We start from the raw sequence: 20,704 nt of genomic DNA, 5'->3' as shown, positions 1-20,704 counted from the left end.
AAAGACAAGATAGGAAAGGAAGAATTAAGAAAGAAACCACAAAAGACTAAGTTTTGAACTTCTTCTACGTCCTTCCTTCAACCTTGCTTTGGTCCTCATGCAGTAACAAAAATCTCACATCAACTGTCTTCTTAGAAACTCTTGATGTAAGGATCGTCGATGTGTTGTCCGGTCGCCCTATGATCTAGAGACCGCACTAAATCAATCTCTACTACGCAAATAGATCAGGCACCGCCATTGCTCCAAAGTGACCAAGGTGTCACCACCAAGGACTCCAAAACGGCGCCTCAAGAGGAGAGCAACATCAAGATGTTGCCGCCGCCCGAACCAGTGTGTCGGTTCTTTGGTTTTCACCTAGATCTGTCCCTATAGGTTAAGGTCCTCATGGTAACACCTTCAAGAAGGAAAACAATGCCCATGGTAGTATGGCACCGTCATTACCGGCATCTTATTTAGACTTTCGCCCTAGAACCTGCACACCAAGAAGCAATGCACGGCGACCGGCAACCCTTGCAGCTCCACCAGCATGCCCATGCCCATAGATATAATGATTTCCTTTTAAACTAACCCGTATCCTTCTCCACCCATCCGTTGTCCTCCGCCACCAGGAGCCGGTGGCACCACCGCCGCCCTGCCCACAACCCATGCCCACCGCACGGTCCACCGTCACCAAGGGCCCTTCCTCTACAGTCGAGACATCACCGACGGCAATCCCAACCCCGAAACTCTAGACCCCGAACCCTAACCGCGGCAAAGTTCGATGGCAGCGAGGTTTGGCAGCGGCAAGGAGCAGCATAAGCAAAAGGAAGAAGACGATGGCGACAGGCTCAAACTAGGCCCAAGCCTTCGCATTGGCCAGAATTGCTTCAGGCGATGGGATCAGATCGCGCGACATACTCGCGGCGATCTTGGATGGCGTAGAACAAGCCATCTGAGTCGTTATAGAAGAAGTCATTGTAATCGAAGCAGCGTCGGTCTATATCAATCCATGTCCAATGCATATCCCCAACGGCAGGTGGGTGTCTCGCCAGGAACGGCAGACGGCGCCGGCGGTGAAGACATCCAGAACAGAACATCCAACGAGACAAATATGCTGACTAGAACATCCGCCGTGAGCTGAGACCAATCACGGCCAGGGGTGGCTGAAGGTGCCGGAACACGTGACACCGCCGATTGGCCCTTCGCCAGCCGGAGACGCGCTTCCGGATATCATCCATCGACGGAGTGCCACGCGAGAAGCAGCGAGAAACTCCGTTTATGAACAAGCAAGCTATCTACTCAGAGTGTTAGTCAACGAAAATAAGTTATGAAATACATGCTGAGATCAAATTACTCACGTCGAGCATTAAGGATTTCCTCGTTTCCATTTCAGTGTAATTGTTTTGATTAAAGCGCACCAGTCAATGGTAAGCCGGCAGGATTATACAGGGTTCCAGTGCTGAACACAGCATTCAAAGTCTGTTTCAACAGGCATTCCAACACCAACGGGATGGAGTAAACTCAACTTCTATCCGGAAAATGTAGCTTCTGGCCACTTCATCTGTTTAAACGATACCAGCTGTGCAGATACATACTTCTACTGGTCATTACATCTCAATACGACCATACCGCAAGTTCTTATTCGAGCTTCTCCATCTGTTCAAGTTAAAAAATGGTCAGTATCACCCAAGCTCAACTCAGAAGAATCTAGATACAATTATAAGTTTCATTCTTTCCCCATCCCAGCAATTTTACTGCAGCACTCCGTTTATTTAATCAATTAGTTAAGTGAAGTAAAATGAGTGCCAGTAGATCTATTATCAAAAGTACTTTAGGTTTAACTTGTAGATTTATCTATTTACATAAATATTTGTATCAAATAGTCAAACAAATGAAAAAAGTCAATGGTGTCATATATTTAAGAACGGAGGTAGCAAATCTTCTTGCAATTCTATATAGTTAACTTAATGCAAGAAATTGATATTTGCAATCAGAGAATGAAGGTGATGAGGGAGATACAGGGAAAGACAAGTACCTTCCATAGGCCATCATTTAGATAGTGCATATTGTCAACTCCAATCCCTTTGTTGATGGTCCTTCTGCAAAAATAATCAGGAGCAACATTGCCAACAGAAGATATGTTAGTACCTAATATTATGTGGGATGTGAAGGTAAGTAAAGCTGAAATTCTGTCTTATATATTTGGAGTGCATTGGCAGGTATAATTATAAGAACAATTGCACTGTTAAAGCTGGATATTAATGAACACACAAAAGAGTGAATCAGCAAGCATGAGTGCAAGGTTCACACTTCAGTAGTATAATTTACAGACAGAGAAGCACCAGCATGGAACAATCCTACAGAAAGGAACTTACATGTCCTTTGCTGACATCTTTGTAAACCCAATTGCCAGTGCATGTTGTTTGCCTTCCGCCATTATAGCCTGGCAAAATAGATTTGAACAGAAAAGATGAGAATGCCAGCAGCCATGTTCAACAAAGAAAAAAGGTTGCTAAGAAACCATGATGGATCATGGTGCAAATAAACCATATGAAGCAAAATATCTTCCTAAATTACTATGGACACTTTAAAAGTATATACACTGCTCGCAGGATGCAGAAACATGCTAAAAGTTATAGAAATTTTTGTTGCAAACTGTCACTGAAGTAGACAAGAATCCCTCACTGTCTTACCACTGGTGTTTCCTCCTCGACTTCATCATCCAAGACACCACCAGGTGACGTCAATCCAGGACACATTATGTTTGCACCAGAGAGCACAAATTTGATAGCACCTCTGTCCACTTGGAACCTTTTCATGATACCAGGATCTGATCAAATGTAATCAGTTTTTGTTCCAGTTAATATTCTCCAACAGGTAAACTTTAAGAATGATGGCATCCTAACAGATATGCAGGACAAGACAGAATGAGCCCTAAAATTTGTTTCACATATCATGGTGTATATCATTGTAAAAAGGATGCAGAGATGACATTCGAGGAAAATTGAAAGGAAGATTTACATTGATGAAGAAGACGCAGGGTTGGCATATAAGGACCATCACGGATGTTGAAAAATAGTGGGACATTGTTCACCACCACAAGATTCAGATGGTTTTGGCTGAAGCAAGAAAGAAACACACTGTGGTCAGTGCACTTGAAAGGAAACTCATGATCTTGCAAATGAAGGAAATGAAAATTGATTTACATATGTACTTAGTCTGAAATCGAAAAAAACGTTATGAAAAAGGAACTCTCAAATGCAATTTTAGGTATGTTAATATCAATAATAACAGGTTAGCATGCACACTGAACAAGAAAGAGAAATTACTAACCATTTAACAACAATCATAGGTGACTTCTTGGGGAGCAAATCATCTAGCAACGGTTCAAGGCTAGGGTACTGCAACGAATTTAAATTTAGTAAGCCATACAACAGATTTTGCAACTGAAATGAAAAGGAAGTATAGGTCTAAGTAGGTTATTTGTAATCACAAAACCTCATCAGCAATACTTTGCCGAATCCTTCGCTGTACAGAGGCCTTAACTTGATTCTGTCCAGATATATCTTCCGAAGAGAACCTGGGGATCAAAAGGAGTAAGTTTGAGTTAAGAGTGCCCCGAGCATTAACAATAAAAGATACAAAACCCTTGCAAAGAGTATAATAACTCTCCAAGCAAAGAATTATTCTGCTGTCTGCAGATGATACACAATCACAAGGTATGCGATATTGTTTTATATCATGATGTTAGGTATGTGATATAGTTATATACCATGATCACAAAAAATGTAGGAAAAATGAAAGAGGGTGTGTCTAGTTTGTGCTGAAACAAATTTGAAATTTGAATAGGCTCAAAGAACTAGCATTTTGGACAACCACTAAATTTTTGACAAGTTAATGCTCTCTTCTTCAGGTCCCATGCACTTAGTCAAACAGTACGCAAACAAAACCTTGGCCAAAATTTTTCCTAGCCAAATTTTGGCAGGCCTAGTTTGGAAACAAACCAGGCAAGTCCTGACACCAAAATTACTAAGCAAACTGGACTAGTAAGAGTCTTTTGGAATTACAAATTTATATTGGTCCCTCTATGAATTAAATAAAAATTGTCCTACAAAATATCGTATTTGGAAGATCCACTAGTACAAGCTTGATGGAGCAAAAGCACCATACTGCCTCTGAATCAAAAGCATACACAACAGTTCTCCCCACAGATGATATAATCTCGAGAGTTCAAGGGGACGCACCATGCTATCTTAATTTTTACTAGTTGTACACATAACATACACTAAAAGGTCTTAGGTCAAGCAAACGGGCCCAATACATTTTGGGAACAAACCACCTGAGCACATACGCATGGCTACAACTGCAACTGTACCACCCCGAAACTCAATTTTCCTCAATTTTCCATGAAATAGACAGGTACCAACTGAATTCTACAGAAGACTTGAAGCAGAAATCACATTCACAGCGATGCAGGTACAAGCATCACAGCATTTGATCCGCACATCTCAATAGCAATAAGGTCCAACCGCACACCTCAATAGCATTAAGGTTTAACCACACAACGGCATAGCATTTAACACCGCCCTAGTGACATAGCCTCCTTGTCAGCCATTCGATGCAACATCGAGCAGCTTCATCACATTGCAAACTCATGTATCAATAGCTCCATGTCCGCAACCACTGATGTTTACACTTGCTCACCGAAAGCCCCCTACTAAGTTCCAGCGAGAAAAATCTAAGCGGCCAAAGGTGAGGTCGTTCTCTACAGATCCCCCATCCCAGCTAAACGAATAAAGAGAAACGCAATCTCGATTCACGCATGGCGCTGTCGGGGGATTCCGCTGCGCCGAATCGTAACGGAGAGAACCAGATCGATAAGCGCAGTGGACCACGGCGACAGATCGAATTACTGAACGCAGGAATCGGAGGGGAAAGTTTAGGATGGGGGGAAGGGGAGCAGGTGAGGACTCACTTCTTGAACATGGCGCACGGGCTTCTCTTCTCTTGCCCTTGTTCGGCGTCGGACGAGGCGGAGGCGGCAGCGAGGCAAGGTGACCTAGAGCGGAGCAGGGGAGGGGAGGAGATGCTACGGCCGATGCCGCGCTGTACTGCTAGAATCGGTGCTGCAAGAAGACACGGTTCTGGGCCTTCTTCCTCGGTGTGCGGGCTGGGCTTCTTCCTCGGTGTGTGGGCTGGGCTTCTTCCTCCGTGTGCGGGCTGGGCTTTACTGGATCCAAATGTGCTGAGAGCAGCCCACTCACAAAGAACACCGTGGCCCACTATACCATCTCAAAGCCCAGCTATCTCACATTGGCTGAGAGCCGCCGCCAATGTTCGCAGTCGCGCGCGACTTCGAGCGGCTACGTCGCAGAGCGCTCTGCTGTTTGTTTTTCTAGGTGTGCCTGTCTGTTCTAATGTTAACACATATCAGAGAGCAACAACAGGTGATGACGTCGGACTTTGTGCAAACAAAATTCGAAATAAAAAATGTTGTATTTTCCGAATCAAAAATCCCAATAAAAATCCGATTACAACATCGTATTTGTTACGACAAGATCTTTAAAACTAGATCACACTTTAATATATTTGGATATTTTTTGATTGGAACATTTTCATTATGAGGGTAGAACAATTTTGTTGAGAGAACATTTTGATTGTGGAGGAGGAACATTTTGATCATGAAGGATGAACAATTTGATTTGTGGAGTTAGAACAATTAGATTGTGAAAATTAAACATTTTGAGCATGAAGGAACAATTTAATTCTAAAGCTAGAACAATTGTTCCAGGTCCCCATGTTCTAGCTTCGCGACTAAATTGATCCACATTAAAAAATATCATCCATATATAATCATATAGTTTTAAAGATCTCTATGACTTTTTGTTTCTACGGAAACTTTGTTTTGAATCTTTTATTTACTTGGACTTGGATACGGATGATGTGCAATATCCCCGAAAGTAACTACTGCCGTTTCGTTGCGCAAATTTTAAGGGTCACTCGCGCGGGTACGAGCGGATCTGTCGCAGAAGCGCACGCATGACCCTTCTTCCTCCTCACGACACCGGCCGGCTAGTGGTGGGAGATGGGGGACCGAAGAGGAGTAGGAGGTGGAGGGACCGGCGAGGGGTGGGAGGTGGGGGGAGCGGCCGGCGGCGAGGTCACCGCCGGCTGGGGTGGTGGTCGAGGCAATGGTTTTAAGATTTCGGATTTTCAGAGGTGGGAACTTTTCCATAGCCGGCAGCTATAGAGGGGAGGTCGGGGCGAGGGCGGTCCGACGGTGGTGGCGGATTGACCGGTGGTGGAGGCGAGGTGGCGAGGGAGCGCCGCCGGCCGAGTGGAGCTAGACCCTAGGTGGGTGGTGGCCGGCAGTGGGAGCAAGAAAAAAAACTGCGGGGTCGAAGGCCGACGGTGGTAGATGGACGGCGTCGGCGGACGGTGGCGTATCCAGCGGCTCAGGAGGTGGCCGGCGGCATGGGGAACTCGTTATGGGCCTTCTGTGATGGTTCACAACCCAGTCGCAGCGCCCGTTCCGTTCCGTTGAGTGGGCCATCAGCCCAAATAACTGTGACAACCAGAATGCTAGACGCGCGAGTTACTTGCAGGCCCCAGAGCAGCCCGCTCACAACAAAGGCCGTGGTAGCAAGAGATCCGTAGCCCATTAAACCATCTGAAAGCCCAGCTACCACCGAAGCTGCTGGGTACTGAGGATTTGTAGCCCGCCGACAAGGGATAGAGCGAGCAGCAAGGCCTGCAAGGGGGCACGCCAAGGAAAAGAAATCACGAAGACGGTAGGATGAAGCAAAACCGTGAAGTGGTGGTAATTTTCCATCTGTAGAAAATTCAATTAGCACGGACTAATGTTTCTCAAACACATCAATAAACAGAAAGTGAGAAACTATACAGTATGGACAAGCATATAGAAAATTTAAACCCGGTACAAATCCTCCTGGGAATCTAATAGTCCTACGAAAGGTTGTTAGATCTAATTCAAAGATATTTTATCTATTTTCCATTTCTAAAATAGAAAAGGTATGAATAGGTGGATAGTCTGCAGTTGCTTCGAAGTGCAAAACTCTCTAGAATCATTGTCTCGTGAACACGAAATATTTTTCTCTTAGAATTCATTTTTATAAACATGGAATACTTTTTCTGAAGCTAGAACAAATTTCTATTGGACTTTAGAACATTTTTTTAGCTTCATAAAAAAGTATTCCCGTTTCATTAAAGAATATTCATAGGAAAAATATCATATAAAGCTATTCAAGTTTGGTTCTATTTTGAAGATCTTGTTGTAAAAAATATATTTGTGCAATCAGAATTAATTTAATGCTCTATATGTGTTGGTACTATAGTTTTTAAAGTTTCAAACTTTTATGAAGTTACTAATTTTGTTCTTTTACACTTGCAAAGAAACACGGGAGGAAAGCTTATGTGGTACTACAACCAAAAATCGTGCAAAGCAACACTCGGCATGACTCCCTCATTGTTTCAAGCACCAACCACGCTAGCTCCACGCCACTCCAAGCACCTCTACCATAGAACAAGCGCCTACCTAGAATTTGTCCCAAATAGAAGAAAAATGTTTCGGTCTTAGAAAACTGTTCAAGACAAAAAGAAGAAAAAAATTCTGGTCCTAGAGGAAAAAAATGTTTATTTCAAGCAAAAGAAGAAATGTTTTAGTGGAAGGGAAAATAAGTTCAAGCTTGAAGATGAATTGGTCCATATTGTGGATCCTCCGCGACTTCTTCACTAATAGCAACAGTTTACTAGGGATTTCTCACCAACCAAAAAAAAAGAGAAAAACTTATCCCCAAGCTCATTTCTCTGCTAGAGAACGTGGTTGCTACAAAGGAAGGAAAACGAAACTCATCCCCAAGATTAGATAAATCTCCATTGAAAGGAGGGGCACGAAACATACTTCTTTGAGGAATGCCTCTTGCTAAAATGAGATGGTCCATTATTTCTCATTATTAAACTAATTATGTTCTTATGAGGGATGGGTGGTCAGATGATGGACATTCTATTCCACAACCCAAACAAACGAGTGATTTGAAGATGATGGAGCCGTTGCCTGTTGGTTGCAGGCCAACTACTAATTTAAAGCATGTACAATTACAAACTACTAGTCAACAAAAATCTTAGAAAAGACAACGCCATTTTTTGCAGCCCGGAGAAGATTAGGACAACGGAGGCATGGATGGTGCCTCCCGGGCGGTACGGTACGGTGCTCTCGAGTCTCGGCTACCAACAAACCATGTCTTCTGTCACGGGATATAACAGATATAATATAATAAAGACGTTTAGCAACACAAGAGATTTTTCCAACAGCTAGTACGTAGAGCTTCAAGGAAGAAAAAACATTAAAAAAATCTCCATGTCTGTTTGTAGTCGCTGTCTCGTGCTTCTTGCATTTCAATCTTATGATTCTCAATGACGGTTCCCTGTGCATTTTTCTTGTTAATTAGCTGGGCCAGTAGAAGGTGACCTGCATTTTCCAACCATTTTTCCCAGGCATGATACTTGGCCAGAACATCTGGCTGTGCTTCTAGGTCCGAGGGGTGTTTGGATCCAAGTGCTAATATGCCCTAAAGTACTAAATTTTAACTCTAGTTTATCCAAACAAGAATGCTAATAGGATGGACTAGACTTTAGCCAATGAAAATTTTAGCATATGCTGGTGCTAATTAAAGTTTAGCATTTAATTTTATCCCATCCAAACAGGCACATATTCTTATCCGGTTTGGTCGATCTCGTGCGGATGCGAACCTATCCACTTGAATATTTTTTTCAACATGTGGAGTGCAGTTGTTAGCTCGTGGTCATGATATATACCAACTAACCCGGCCTTTCATGTGATCATTTCTAAAAACTGAGAATACGTTCCTTTTTACATCATTCCCATAAGGGTTGCTTGTACGCACACAACTCTATGGACGGCGAAGGATAATATTAAGACCGGACAGCGTGCATGAAAAGGCTCCTGCGTGGTTGCGTATTGTGGATGTAAGATAAGACTCGTGTGTGTATATAAAATTATATCTATAGTTTTGGTCTCTTGTGCCCCTCACTACTAGTCCGTCTCTGAGATTGGGGAAGATGATGACAAGGCAGCAGCAGGTAGCTAAGGGAATGATCCATGGTGTTTGAACGCGGTAGCTAGCTAGGCAAAGGGTTAATAATCAACTCACTGATTCGATGCGATCTTTTTGTTTGTCGCTGGCCAAAGATCATGCAAATAAACTTCGCTGTTGGCCTGGCGCCATTCATGATTCATTCCACAATCGGGCGAGAAAGCTACGAGCGGAGCCATCTCAGCGGCAAATTAAAGATGGCAACGCGGATCGATCGAGCGACGATGCGGGCCAGAAAGTCTCGCCGCCTTCTCTTTCGCTGCGTTCCTTTCTGCTGCGTAGCCATCGGTGCCGGCGCGAGGCGACGGATCGGAGCCGGAGGACGTACGTGTTCGATGCATGGCCGCGAGCGAGCACACGCCTCTACGCGTCCTGCGTCGTTCCATGTGGTAGGGTTTGGTGAGCGGCAGGGAAAGAAAACGACACGGTCCAGATGGATGGACGGGTGGATCGATAGATAGATGCTTGTCCGGTCCAGTGCTGGATGCATCTATCGCATGATCTCTCCAAAGCATCACGTGATGAATATATATATACAGGAGCATACACTGGAGATTGAAGAAGAAGCTAGATAAAGGCATTTGTCATGCTGCATGTATAAAAGTTTTTGTAAATAATTAAGATTAGCGTTGGAATGTCTGCTGCTGTGCATTATCTTACTATTACTAACTGGAGCTAGCTGGCGGCTCATTTTAAAACCTCCACATGAAGCCACCTAAGATCCTAGATGGGCACTTGAAAAATAGAGAAATTCTAGAAATTTTCACAAAACTCAGAAACATCCAGTTATCAATCTGATAACTCTAATCATAATAGTTATTGGATCTGTTATCTTTTCTAATAAATTACTCACCTCTACCATTATGAAAATAGACTAAAATAACCCCTAAATATGTATCTAAATTACCCACCTCTGCCACTATAAAAATACTAAAGTAACCCTCTAATCTTTGTGTAAATTACCCATGCCTATGCCATTATAAAAATAATGCAAATAATCCCCTAAATTTGCATATAAATTATCAATTATGTCATTATTAAAGTTAAAGTAACCCTTAAATCTGAATCTAAATTATATAATTATAACAAAATATTAAATCGCACCAATATAGAATTCTAAATTAGTATTTCTACCATTATTAATATATTATTATATTATTATTTATATAAAAATACTACCTATGATATGTGTCACCATGTATTCATGTATTATGGAAGAGATAAGAATGCCAATTCACAAATAAATGGTTCAATTAATTATATATCAAACACACATGGATGTGTGATGTAAAATGAAATCTATTGCAACTAGATAATGATAAATATGTATTTTAGATTATGTATTAGAATATTTAATAGATGAAAGAGGGTATGGTATGGATAATTATAATTATTAGCTATAAGCTTTATTTTTATATTAATTCTAATTAGCTCGTGTTTGAGCACGGGTTGATAGGCTAGTATACGTTGTATTATTACTGTTGCAGATAATATTGATCTTCAGTATTATACTAGGATAACAAACCAACAAAAGCTATTGTCGTTCTCTTCTGTTTCTGTCCCTTTCTCGTGCTTATGGCACCGCAAGAGCTGACACAGGAGTGTTATCCATCCAATACCAGCCGCGTTTCGCCAAGGTATGATGTTGTGCTATGTTTTCATACTATACTATAGCCAGATAACTGATTTGGTCAAATAATGCAGTGTCATATATATAAATGTGGCGTGCAACTTTAAATGTGGCTCACTGGCCGCCGTTGCCTCTTCTAAGCGCCAACTATATCTATCCTAATTTCTCTTGAAGATTAGAAACCGTTTACCTAGTTTATGTCGATACATGGGTTACTTCCACCATCTTAAAATATAACTATTTCTAACATTCAATTTTTATCTTATAATATAACTACTTCTTTTAAATTCCCAAGGGTATTTTTGTATGAGAGGTCTAAAATGCCCCTCATTGTATACAAATTAATTATAGCATAGGAAAGTTATAATTATTCTCTTGATTAGTACATGGTAATTGGTTAGTACATGGTAACTAAAGAAGGATAGTATAGATTTTTACTTTTCATCCTTAATCTGTCCGAAAAACTCTAGAAGTAGCTATATTATGAGACAGATTAGAGGGAGTACTTGAATAGATCGTGAAGTTATGCTTCAAACACTGGATGCTTGACCAAGAGACTTAATTTATATGTAGTGACATGCATGCATGGTAAATTAATTAGAGAATGACTGCCCACCCACTTAATTACCATTTCCACGTTCAATTTTTTTTAAGACCATAGGCAATTTGGAACGGAGGAAGGAGGAAGTAGCTCACGGGGTCTGAGGATATACCGTATCAGAAATATTAGTAAAAAAATTGTATCGATATAAAAGAACTTACCTGATTAATTATAGTCATTGAAGTTAAGTGATTTACAGATAATCATAGGAATATATAGAACCTTTGGTATGCTTAAAAGATTCGTTGAAAAGGTTGCTTTAGGTTGGAATGGTACAAGTTAGTGCAACTATTATATCTACATTTTCTTCCATGATGATTCACAATCCTTTTAATAAAGATTATAGATACATATACCATATTTGTTAATAGGTGTCTGACATCATTCAGAGGACAATCCTCAGCAAGCACGAGCTATATATATATATATAATATATATACTAGTTGCCAAATATTGTTGCTTCAACAGTAAAAAACAACTAGTTAACAGGACGCGGGGGGGGGGGGGGGGGGGGGGTAGGTAGAAGTATACGCGAGTACAACTCGATCTACTTGGCTTTTTATTGTAAGGAATATGGTTCCATTAGATTATGATTGTAATTTTGGTGATTGTGTGATAACATGGTTAATGGGACTAATGAGTTTGTGAGCTCAAGTTTGTAGGATTTCTAGGTCAAATGGATGTATTCCAAACCATCCAAATTGTAGCCAAGACGTACAAATTGAAGTGAAAAACCAGAGATAGAATATATTTGGGGTGTCCAAATGATCGCAGTGATGATTTGGACAAGTGGCAGAAACATTCAAAGAACCGGTTGAACTGCCGCCCATGAATAATAATGGGTCAGCGCATTGGAAGTTCAAATAATGATCAAGTGCAGAAATGGTAGAAGAATCGGTTAAATCGACCACATGACTGGTTTAACCGATGCTCACAGAGAAGCCGTCGGTGCAATTGTCATTTAGATTGCCCGAGAGATTTGGGAGTTAACTGCCTCAAGAAGTTCTCTACGACCAGTTAAATCGACACTCGTCGGTGCAATGACATAAGCAGAAAAAGAATGTTGGAGTTCAACAGCTAGCATGCAGTCTGAGTGTGACCAGTTAAACTGATAGTAGCAATCGGTTTAACCGACACTTTAGGCTTTTTGCAAGAAAAGCTAGCAACGCCTAGGAGTGGATATCTATCCTATATAAGGCCTCAATCCAGATCATTTGAGGCTGCTGGAGTTCGCGAGAAGTTATAGAAACTCTGCTGAAGTTCTCCAAGCCAATCAAAGAGCTCATTGATCAAATCCTTAGGTTTATCACAAGCTTTGTGAGGTGTAGTGCTAGGCTAGCTCTAGAGAGAGAGTATGAAAGCAAGGTGTTGTGATCTTGTGTTGGTTCTTGAGTGAACCTCAAGCTTGTATCTCGGTGTGCCGGCTCCTTGGAGTCTTTATAGCTCGTCGGCAAGTCTTCGACCCTCCGATTTCGTGTGGAGTGGCGACGACAGCTTTGTGCGGGGGACGAGGAGACCCCTCCTTCGTGGGAAGCTCCGTAGTGAAAGCGGCATCAAGGTGACTGGGGACTTGGCGTGAGGCTTAGTGGCCGAGCCTTTGTGGCAAGTCAAGAAGAGTTCCGGAAGAGACTTGGTGACCGGAAAATAATACTCTTTGTGAGTGCTTCAACAACATGGACTAGAGGTGGTTTAGTGCCTACTGATACCACGGAATAAATCTACACGTCAAGAGTTTGCTTCCTCTCATCCCCTCCTTTATGTTTCCGCATTTCATTCTCGTAACTTGTGTGCTTTTACTTTTTTTAATGTAGTATCTTGTTAGGATTGGTTATAGGTTGTAAAACTTGTTTTGGATGAGTTAGGATTGGTTATAGGTTGTAAAACTTGTTTGGGATGAGAATTTCATACTAGAGGAATTATAGTTGCACATCTAAATAGCATGTTCTAGATTATATTTTGTGCAATCTAGTTTGAGCCATAGGTTAAGACTTTTAGAGTTGTCTAATTCACCCCCTCCCCCTCTAAGGTTACGAGTATTGATTCCTTTTATATATCTTGGTGCCTATGCTTTAATTTCAGTGTGTGGCTTATTTGTAGCTTTATACTCCCTCCATCCTAAATTATTAGTTATTTTGGCATTTCTAGATACATAGTCTTTGTTATGCACCTAGATATACATTCTAGATATACATTATGTGTAGATGTGTAGCAAAATTTATGTATGTAAAAAAGTCAAAATGACTAATAATTGGAAACCAAGAGAGTATCTTTGTAATTGAGAAAGAAGACGAACAGTTACCGTGGGAGAGTTTTTCTCAAGAATAGTATGAAGAAATTTAGATATTATAGTATTATACCATCTTTTAGAACTTGTTTTTATGGGCGAGATCTGAGATCGAGTTCTATTTGCAGCAAATTGGAGTAGTTGGATAATGAGCAAGCACATGACCTCTTGACCAAGGACACCCTTTGCACACCAATCCTTAATTATCAGACGCGGTTTCTTGCTTCTTTGTCCTAAATCCTGTTTAACAAGTTAGTTCAACCTAGATGAGCAACGGAGAATAAAAAACTAAAATACTCACTGCGATCAAATCAGCAATACAATGCAATGACCAGGACCTCAAGTCGTCTCAACTGAAAGTTAATGCATGAGTACCAGCATATTCAGAAGTCTCTCCTTTTCTTTGTTTGGTGAACATCTTTAGTCAGATCAGCGTTTAACAATTCACCTAAGAATATAGAGAGCGCGTACTTTCAGCGCGTACTTTCAACGGTAATATATAGTGCAAATTGGTAACTTTTATGTACACCCCCAACTCTTTTTTAGTTCAAATATTTATGCTAATTTTCTAAAATAGGTAGCACAAATATTTAAATTAAAGAGGGTCACGTTAGGATCACTAATTATTTGCACCCCTACTAATATATTAACTAAACCGACAGTACCGTTCATATCCTTTACACATTAGCCCTCTCTTTAGTCAACTATGCCACCCCAAGTCGATCTATAGCTAGATCCATTTATTTGTGAAGCCGGTGGCGTCCATTCTTTACAAATACCTTCATGTGTTACGTGAGGCAGGCCTGATTCGTTCGGACGTTCATGCCACTGCTAGGTATCATACGGTGAATGTGTACACGCCTCTGACCGGCAGGGCCCACCGCACCGCCTGTCTTTCTCATGCCTGATATATGCATCCATGGCCCTGGTCCTCTCTCTGTCTCTCGCGACCATATAGGCGGCCGCAGAGGAGACAGCTGACTGGATCGTCGTACTACCTCCTGCTTGGTTGGATCCACCATTTTGCTAGCTTCCCCTTTGAGCCTGTGGCGTGGTTACCCCTCTGTCTGCCTATCAGCCAGCTTCCATGGATTCCACCCTCTTCATCATCGGCATCATAGGTAATACGCATGTATGGAGGGTCTCTCTCTCTCTCTCTCTCTCTCTCTCTCTCTCTGTGTACTGTGGTGTTGCTCTCTTGATTCAATTCCTTTCCTTTGTTAGAGTCTTAATCCATCGTCTTTTCTCCTTGCAGGCAACATCATCTCAGTTCTAGTCTTCATATCTCCTGTGTAAGTATCTTCCTTGTCGCAAAAGCTTTCCTATAGCGTCGCTGCAAAAAAGCTTCTTCCTGTTTCCAACACACGCGGCCACCACCACCCATTATATATGCATCACACAGCAAGACCTTCTGGAGGATCGTGAGGAGCGGGTCGACGGAGGAGTTCGAGCCGGCGCCGTACGTGTTCACTCTGCTCAACGCGCTGCTGTGGCTCTACTACGGCCTCACCAAGCCCGATGGCCTCCTCATCGCCACCGTCAACGGCTTTGGGGCAGCCATGGAGGCCATCTACGTCATCCTCTTCATCGTCTACGCCGCCGATCAAGCCACAAGGGTGGGGCATCCAACAAACATAGGAAGTGGTGGGTGCCAATGCACCCAAAAAAAAATGACTTGTTACAATCAAATTTTCACCACCTATGCACCTTCCGAATTAGAATCTATGCATCCCTTAGAGCAAGCTAGATAATGGTGTACCCCCGTCCTGTATGATCTAGCCTCGCCCCTGCCTCTCCGCGCGCGCATGTGGTAGCTCCACCGAGGCCGTAACTTCAATTTACACCACATTTCTCGAACTAAATGTTTCCGCTGTCCACTCGCATTCCATTGCTTTCTAGATATGGCCTACTCATAATTCATGTCTCTTTCTTCAATTCAGACATGTTGTGCTATGTATGAATCCTTAATTGTTCTATTTCTGTTCCTCAAAAAAAATTGTTCTATTTCTAGCTAGGTCCAGTGCTTACTGAAGTGTACCGAATATAAAATTGTGGAAACGACTGTCAATTTTCAGATAGTTTCATATGACTAGCCTATATATACAACTTCTGGTCTGTGATGGGATCTTTAAGCAGTGCAACCTTTGTTTTAAAATATATATAGTAAAAAACGCTAGCATCTTATTGGTTGATTATATTCCTTGCAATTCTTTTGTGCAGGTTAAGACCGCAAAGCTGGCGACAGCGTTGGGCGTTGGTGGCTTTGGAGTTGTGTTTGCAGCCACCACATTCGCCATCCGTGAATTGGACTTGAGAATCATGGTGATCGGAATGATATGTGCCTGCCTCAATGTGCTCATGTACGGGTCTCCCCTTGCTGCCATGGTAAGTTTTTTTTGTCACGTACATAGATACTAATCAATCGTCCTTTTTCCCTTTTAAATTAGGCTTCATTTTTTGCTGTTGATTTTGAAAAGGCATTCTTTTCTTTCCTTTTCTCTATCAGCTATAAGACCGATTTTGAGAACATCTCAATTTTAAACACAACGGCAGTCAAATATGGCTACTAAATTATATTTGAACTTTGCAAAAGGGGGGAAAACTAAATTGCTGCTAGTGGGCCAGAAAAGTATATGCAAACTAACATGATGAACTTATTTGTCATGTGATGATAGATAAGTGACACAATGATCTTATATATTTTTTTTAATGTTCTTATGTCGCTTGAGCCACAAAAAATATAGGCATTTGAGATATAACTGAGAAGAAAAGATACTAAACATATTTATCATCCGGTGGTTTATTTGTGTCCACGATTGATGTTTATGGACAACTAGGCTCTTGTCAATTATTTGTTTGGCTGTGTTGTCCTTTCATGGTCATCTATCCCTCGTTCCCCTTCGTCATGCCAAATCCAATTGATCCCTGACTTTTATTCCTTCAAAGTATAAGAACAAATTTCCACAAAGTAAGAGCTCCAAGTTAGTACACTAAATTAATTAAAGGCTTACAAGTAGTTTAATACAAAGAGAACTGTTTAAACTTAAATTTGCAATGAAAAGAGACAGCTTCAAGTTCGACTTTCAACTATAGGAACTAATTTCTGCATAATTTTAAGCTGCAATTTCGTAAGGGATCGAATAATAAGCAAAAGATTGGTCAATGTCCATTTGCACTTTCTTGTACGGCATCCATCTATTTCTTGCAATACGTACGTATGGGTATTGTTGAAGGAGAAAGCCGACACAATCATATATTGACGAGATTATGGGATAAGCTTCCTTAATCTAGAAAATGGGGTAATTAAGCTACGACACATGTAGGACGTGGCTACGCGCCGGCTATTATCTGCCCAGTACCCCGATCAATTGGCAATCACTGTTTCAGTTTGGATTGAAATTTTTTTCTTGTGGATCTGAGGACCAAGAAACGTTTTTCATTAGCAGCTTAACACTAGAATTACAGAACAATTACCCGTAAATAAACAGCACTGAGCTGGATTTCCGTGATGTGGCAGCCTCTACATGACATGCTGCTGGCCTGGTCTTAATAGCAGCTAGCACATCATGCCAGTGTGCATGTCTCCCTGCCAATCGCAATCCTTTCGCTGGCGAAGTTCTGCGTCACGTGGCAATTAACAAAAAATCAAACCCGACAGAATGCAAGGGTACAACACCATTGGGCCATGACGACCTGATGAACCAGTGAACTTAATTTCACAGGCCCGGCCTCCTATTTTGTCGGCCTTATTCTTGTGGGCCTTGTTGGGTGGCGGTTCGCTCTCTGATTTCTTTTGTTCTGTTCCGTCGAAAGTGAAACCAAGCCCATCGTGCCAAATTCAGTCAGACAGGCCAAGATAGCAACATATGGCTAGAATACGAGATGCGGGCGAACCTTTACATCTACGTCCTCCCAGAAAAATCACAGAATAATGATTATATTTGTTTGCAACTGTCTCATATTCCAGTTTTTTGTTACGAACCATTGTACACACTTTATTGGACAGCCTAATTTACTTGCTTTACATTTCAATCAACATTGTTAAGGTTTTTTTTTTACAAAATTTGCATGTGTGAATGTGGTGGGCGCACAGAAAACGGTGATCAACACCAAGAGCGTGGAGTTCATGCCCTTCTTCCTCTCCTTCTTCCTCTTCCTCAACGGAGGCGTCTGGGCAACGTACGCCGTGCTTGACCGGGACATCTTCCTCGGGGTAAGTCTGTCATTCACCTCACGCGTAAGGCGTAATGTAAGAACTACTCACTTACATACCTTTCTGACACTGCTCGTTTTTCTTCTGTGTGATCTTTGCAGATCCCAAATGGGATAGGCTTCGTCCTTGGTAGCATCCAGCTGATCATCTACGCGATCTTCATGAACAGCAAGGCCTCCCAGAGCAGCAGAGAAACAGCGGAAGATGGAGGGCAGGCTTCGGAGCCTTTTCTGGCCTCCAACGATGGATATGGCCAGGGAGAACCATCTAGCAGCCATGGTCGATGTACGGTCTAATGGAGTAGAAAACAGGTCTGAAAAACTGTCAAACTTCACAAGTGCGTCCACCAGTATCCTAGAGATTAGTGATTGTTTATTAGACATGTAAAGTCTCTTTGATATGTGAGTGCTATTTCTTTTTGGTAAGATTCGATGATGCCCGTGTTGATCGAATTACATTTTAGAATTCTAGCACCAAAATTTTTTCAAAGAAGGGTGTGTTGCCCATGAACAAACGGAAAACACTCCGTGCGCACATGGGCAGGTGCCCATCCTAACGTCATCAACATCTGTTAACGGAGAGAGAAAGAGTGTGGGTCCGATGAAGTTGTAAAAGTCTTACCATGCAGTAGCTTGTTCATCTCAATCTCCCGTTCTCTCTCTCATCTCCTGCATGAATCCGAAAGGAAAAAGAGATAAATGATTGAATATAGCATCAATCAACGTCAACAAGAAAAGGAAGCCATCAACAATGATTGATTTGTGCTGCCAGCTCCTTAAGCAGAAATACCTGAGAAGTAAACCCCACTTACATAAGCAGAAACACTACAATCTGGCAACAAACAATCTAGTACGTTAATAAAACATTGTTACATATTTGTATCCCGTTACATAAGCCACGCCTATTCCAAGACTTTTGAACATGATACAGAAGGAGAGGAAGAAGCAAAAATTCTTCATGATTCCAATAATCTTGATCTCTAGTAAATTAAATCTAGAGGTGATTCTTCACTGAAATACTTAGAATTGGATCATGAATCATTCTAAACAAGAATAAAAAATTCTAAACAAGAATCAAGAAGGAACAAGAACCAATCTGAAAAAAGCAGAAGTTTGCATGAAATAGTCTGACACAATCCGGCACGAAACAATCTGACAAAAAAAGCAGAAGTTTTTTAAGTAAATCCAGTAGCAATGCTTCAACCCACTCTGTCTCACATGAAGGAAGTCCGGCAAGCTCATCTTCCTCAAGAACAACTACTTCTCCGTGCCGACGCCCTCAACGCGCCGGCTGCGGGTGCCAGCACAAGGTGCGGACCCGAACATGCCACCGCCGCCTAAGGCGCCCCCCCCCCCCCCCCCCCCCCGTTGGCACCCGCCTAAGCCAAGGACCTGCTGGCGTGGCTCATGTAAAACTACAATGTTATCAAAATCTAGGTTAAAATTTTGGTGAAATTTCATTGAAATTTTATGATTTTTTTGTATTTTTTCTATATAAAACACATATGCAATTTCAAACCTGGATCAAAGGTGAGTTAGTATTTTTTACCGACACCGGTTAGAATTTATCCTTATCCTGGCTTCGCCCCTTGTTGGAGCGGTGTTTTGCACCTCAATCCCCTTTAACTAGCATAGATATAGGAAAAATGGATGGTTTTTTTCTCAACTTTTTGGAGTTACTCTTGGATTCGTAGCTCTTGGACCGGTGGGCTTGTGGTGGTAAGTCGTTTGCAACTGTTGGAGAGGTCCTGTGTTAATTCTCTTCTTCGGAGCTATTTTTTCCCCTACAGTACGTTTGGGATCCTTCAACTCCAGCTGGGCTCGGCCGGACAAAGAGAGAGCTGCTGAGCTCGGCCCATGACAGGAAGGAGAGATAGTTTGGGGTCCTTCAACTCCACCAATTTTTTTCTCCGCACCGTTGGCCTGATAAGGAGGATAGAGAGAGAGAGAGAGAGAGAGAGAGAGAGAGAGAGAGAGAGAGAGAGAGAGAGCTGCAGGCTGAACGACAAAAATAGTTCGACCCGGATACAGGTCATAGAAGGTCAAAATGGTGGCTAGTGGAACACTAGCAATATTAGATAATTAAAAAAATTGCCACAACTTTATGCAATTGAACATGTGGCTTAGTGGTAAAGCATGGAAGGTTGTAATTTTTGGTCATGGGTTCAAGCCCCGCATGCGCCACTTTTTTTGAGGTTTTTATCTACTACTATCGGTTTTCAATTCTTGTGCCTTTTTTCTATTTTTGGTTTCATTTTTTTGTTCTTTTTTCTATATTCGCTCTAAATCTGAACACATTATTTTTGACATATGGGCCTAACTCAGCTAAATTGGGCTGAACATGGACTGACACGTAGTAATATATTAAATTTGTGATGATTTCTATGTGCATTCTATGATGTTTTCTAGAGTTCTGTCATTGAAATCGGGCCCAAATTGGTCCTCTTGCTGATCAGTGATGAAATATTATAAATGTCATAAATCTTGCCTTATTTGTGACATTTCTTATGAATGTCACTCGGAATTTGTCATAGATTAAACGGTTTGTTGCAGTGCTTCTAGTTCTGTGGGTTTTTAGACTTGTATATCTTTTCCAAATGAATAAATATTATAGTTATACATGCACCAACACCATATTAAGGCTCTGGGACATTAAACTAGGAAAAGAAATAAAAGTGAACAAGTCTGTTATCTGTTTAAAATGAATAAATATTATGGCTATGGTTTTTAATTATACCCAATCATCGGGATAATATCGGACTTGCTTTGTAAAGATAAATATCCTTTGACAAATTTGTCTCTAAAATATTAAAAGAATATGCAAATTGAGCATACCTCGGTTGGTTAGATTCACTTATAGTGGA

The 20,704-nt window shown here is 41.6% G+C and overlaps 2 protein-coding genes across 2 annotated transcripts; one reads left to right on the top strand and one right to left on the bottom strand.

Moving 5' to 3' along the window:
• Nucleotides 1-1,329: 1,329 nt before the first annotated feature.
• LOC112893891 (malignant T-cell-amplified sequence 1 homolog) lies at nucleotides 1,330-5,090 on the bottom strand. The gene is made up of 8 exons (XM_025961414.1): nucleotides 4,955-5,090; nucleotides 3,478-3,559; nucleotides 3,313-3,380; nucleotides 3,001-3,098; nucleotides 2,673-2,809; nucleotides 2,355-2,422; nucleotides 2,015-2,078; nucleotides 1,330-1,635 (listed from the first exon to the last, which is right to left on the bottom strand). The coding sequence occupies exons 1-8, from the start codon at nucleotides 4,963-4,965 to the stop codon at nucleotides 1,618-1,620; spliced, it is 546 nt and encodes a 181-aa protein (XP_025817199.1). The 5' UTR covers nucleotides 4,966-5,090; the 3' UTR covers nucleotides 1,330-1,617.
• Nucleotides 5,091-14,554: 9,464 nt separating this feature from the next.
• Nucleotides 14,555-18,306, top strand: LOC112895305 (bidirectional sugar transporter SWEET17-like). The gene is made up of 6 exons (XM_025963252.1): nucleotides 14,555-14,749; nucleotides 14,884-14,920; nucleotides 15,031-15,244; nucleotides 15,849-16,013; nucleotides 17,722-17,841; nucleotides 17,943-18,306. Exons 1-6 carry the CDS (start codon nucleotides 14,716-14,718, stop codon nucleotides 18,135-18,137), a joined length of 765 nt encoding a protein of 254 aa, XP_025819037.1. The 5' UTR covers nucleotides 14,555-14,715; the 3' UTR covers nucleotides 18,138-18,306.
• The last annotated feature ends 2,398 nt before the right edge of the window (nucleotides 18,307-20,704 follow it).

This window comes from Panicum hallii, chromosome 5 (assembly GCF_002211085.1).
Source record: "Panicum hallii strain FIL2 chromosome 5, PHallii_v3.1, whole genome shotgun sequence".
Classification (NCBI taxonomy): domain Eukaryota; kingdom Viridiplantae; phylum Streptophyta; class Magnoliopsida; order Poales; family Poaceae; genus Panicum; species Panicum hallii.
This window is presented reverse-complemented; position numbering and strand designations above follow the sequence as displayed.

What these genes read in the sequence shown, in the direction of transcription:
- LOC112893891 (XM_025961414.1), bottom strand. An exon ending in CCTATGATTGTTGTTAAATG is followed by an intron (nt 3,099 to 3,312) that starts GTTAGTAATTTC and finishes TTCTTGCTTCAG; the next exon opens with CCAAAACCATCTGAATCTTG. An exon ending in AAGATGTCAGCAAAGGACAT is followed by an intron (nt 2,079 to 2,354) that starts GTAAGTTCCTTT and finishes TTATTTTTGCAG; the next exon opens with AAGGACCATCAACAAAGGGA.
- LOC112895305 (XM_025963252.1), top strand. Translation starts at nt 14,716, where the DNA reads ATGGATTCCACCCTCTTCATCATCGGCATCATAG. An exon ending in GGTCTCCCCTTGCTGCCATG is followed by an intron (nt 16,014 to 17,721) that starts GTAAGTTTTTTT and finishes GTGGGCGCACAG; the next exon opens with AAAACGGTGATCAACACCAA. An exon ending in ACCGGGACATCTTCCTCGGG is followed by an intron (nt 17,842 to 17,942) that starts GTAAGTCTGTCA and finishes TGATCTTTGCAG; the next exon opens with ATCCCAAATGGGATAGGCTT.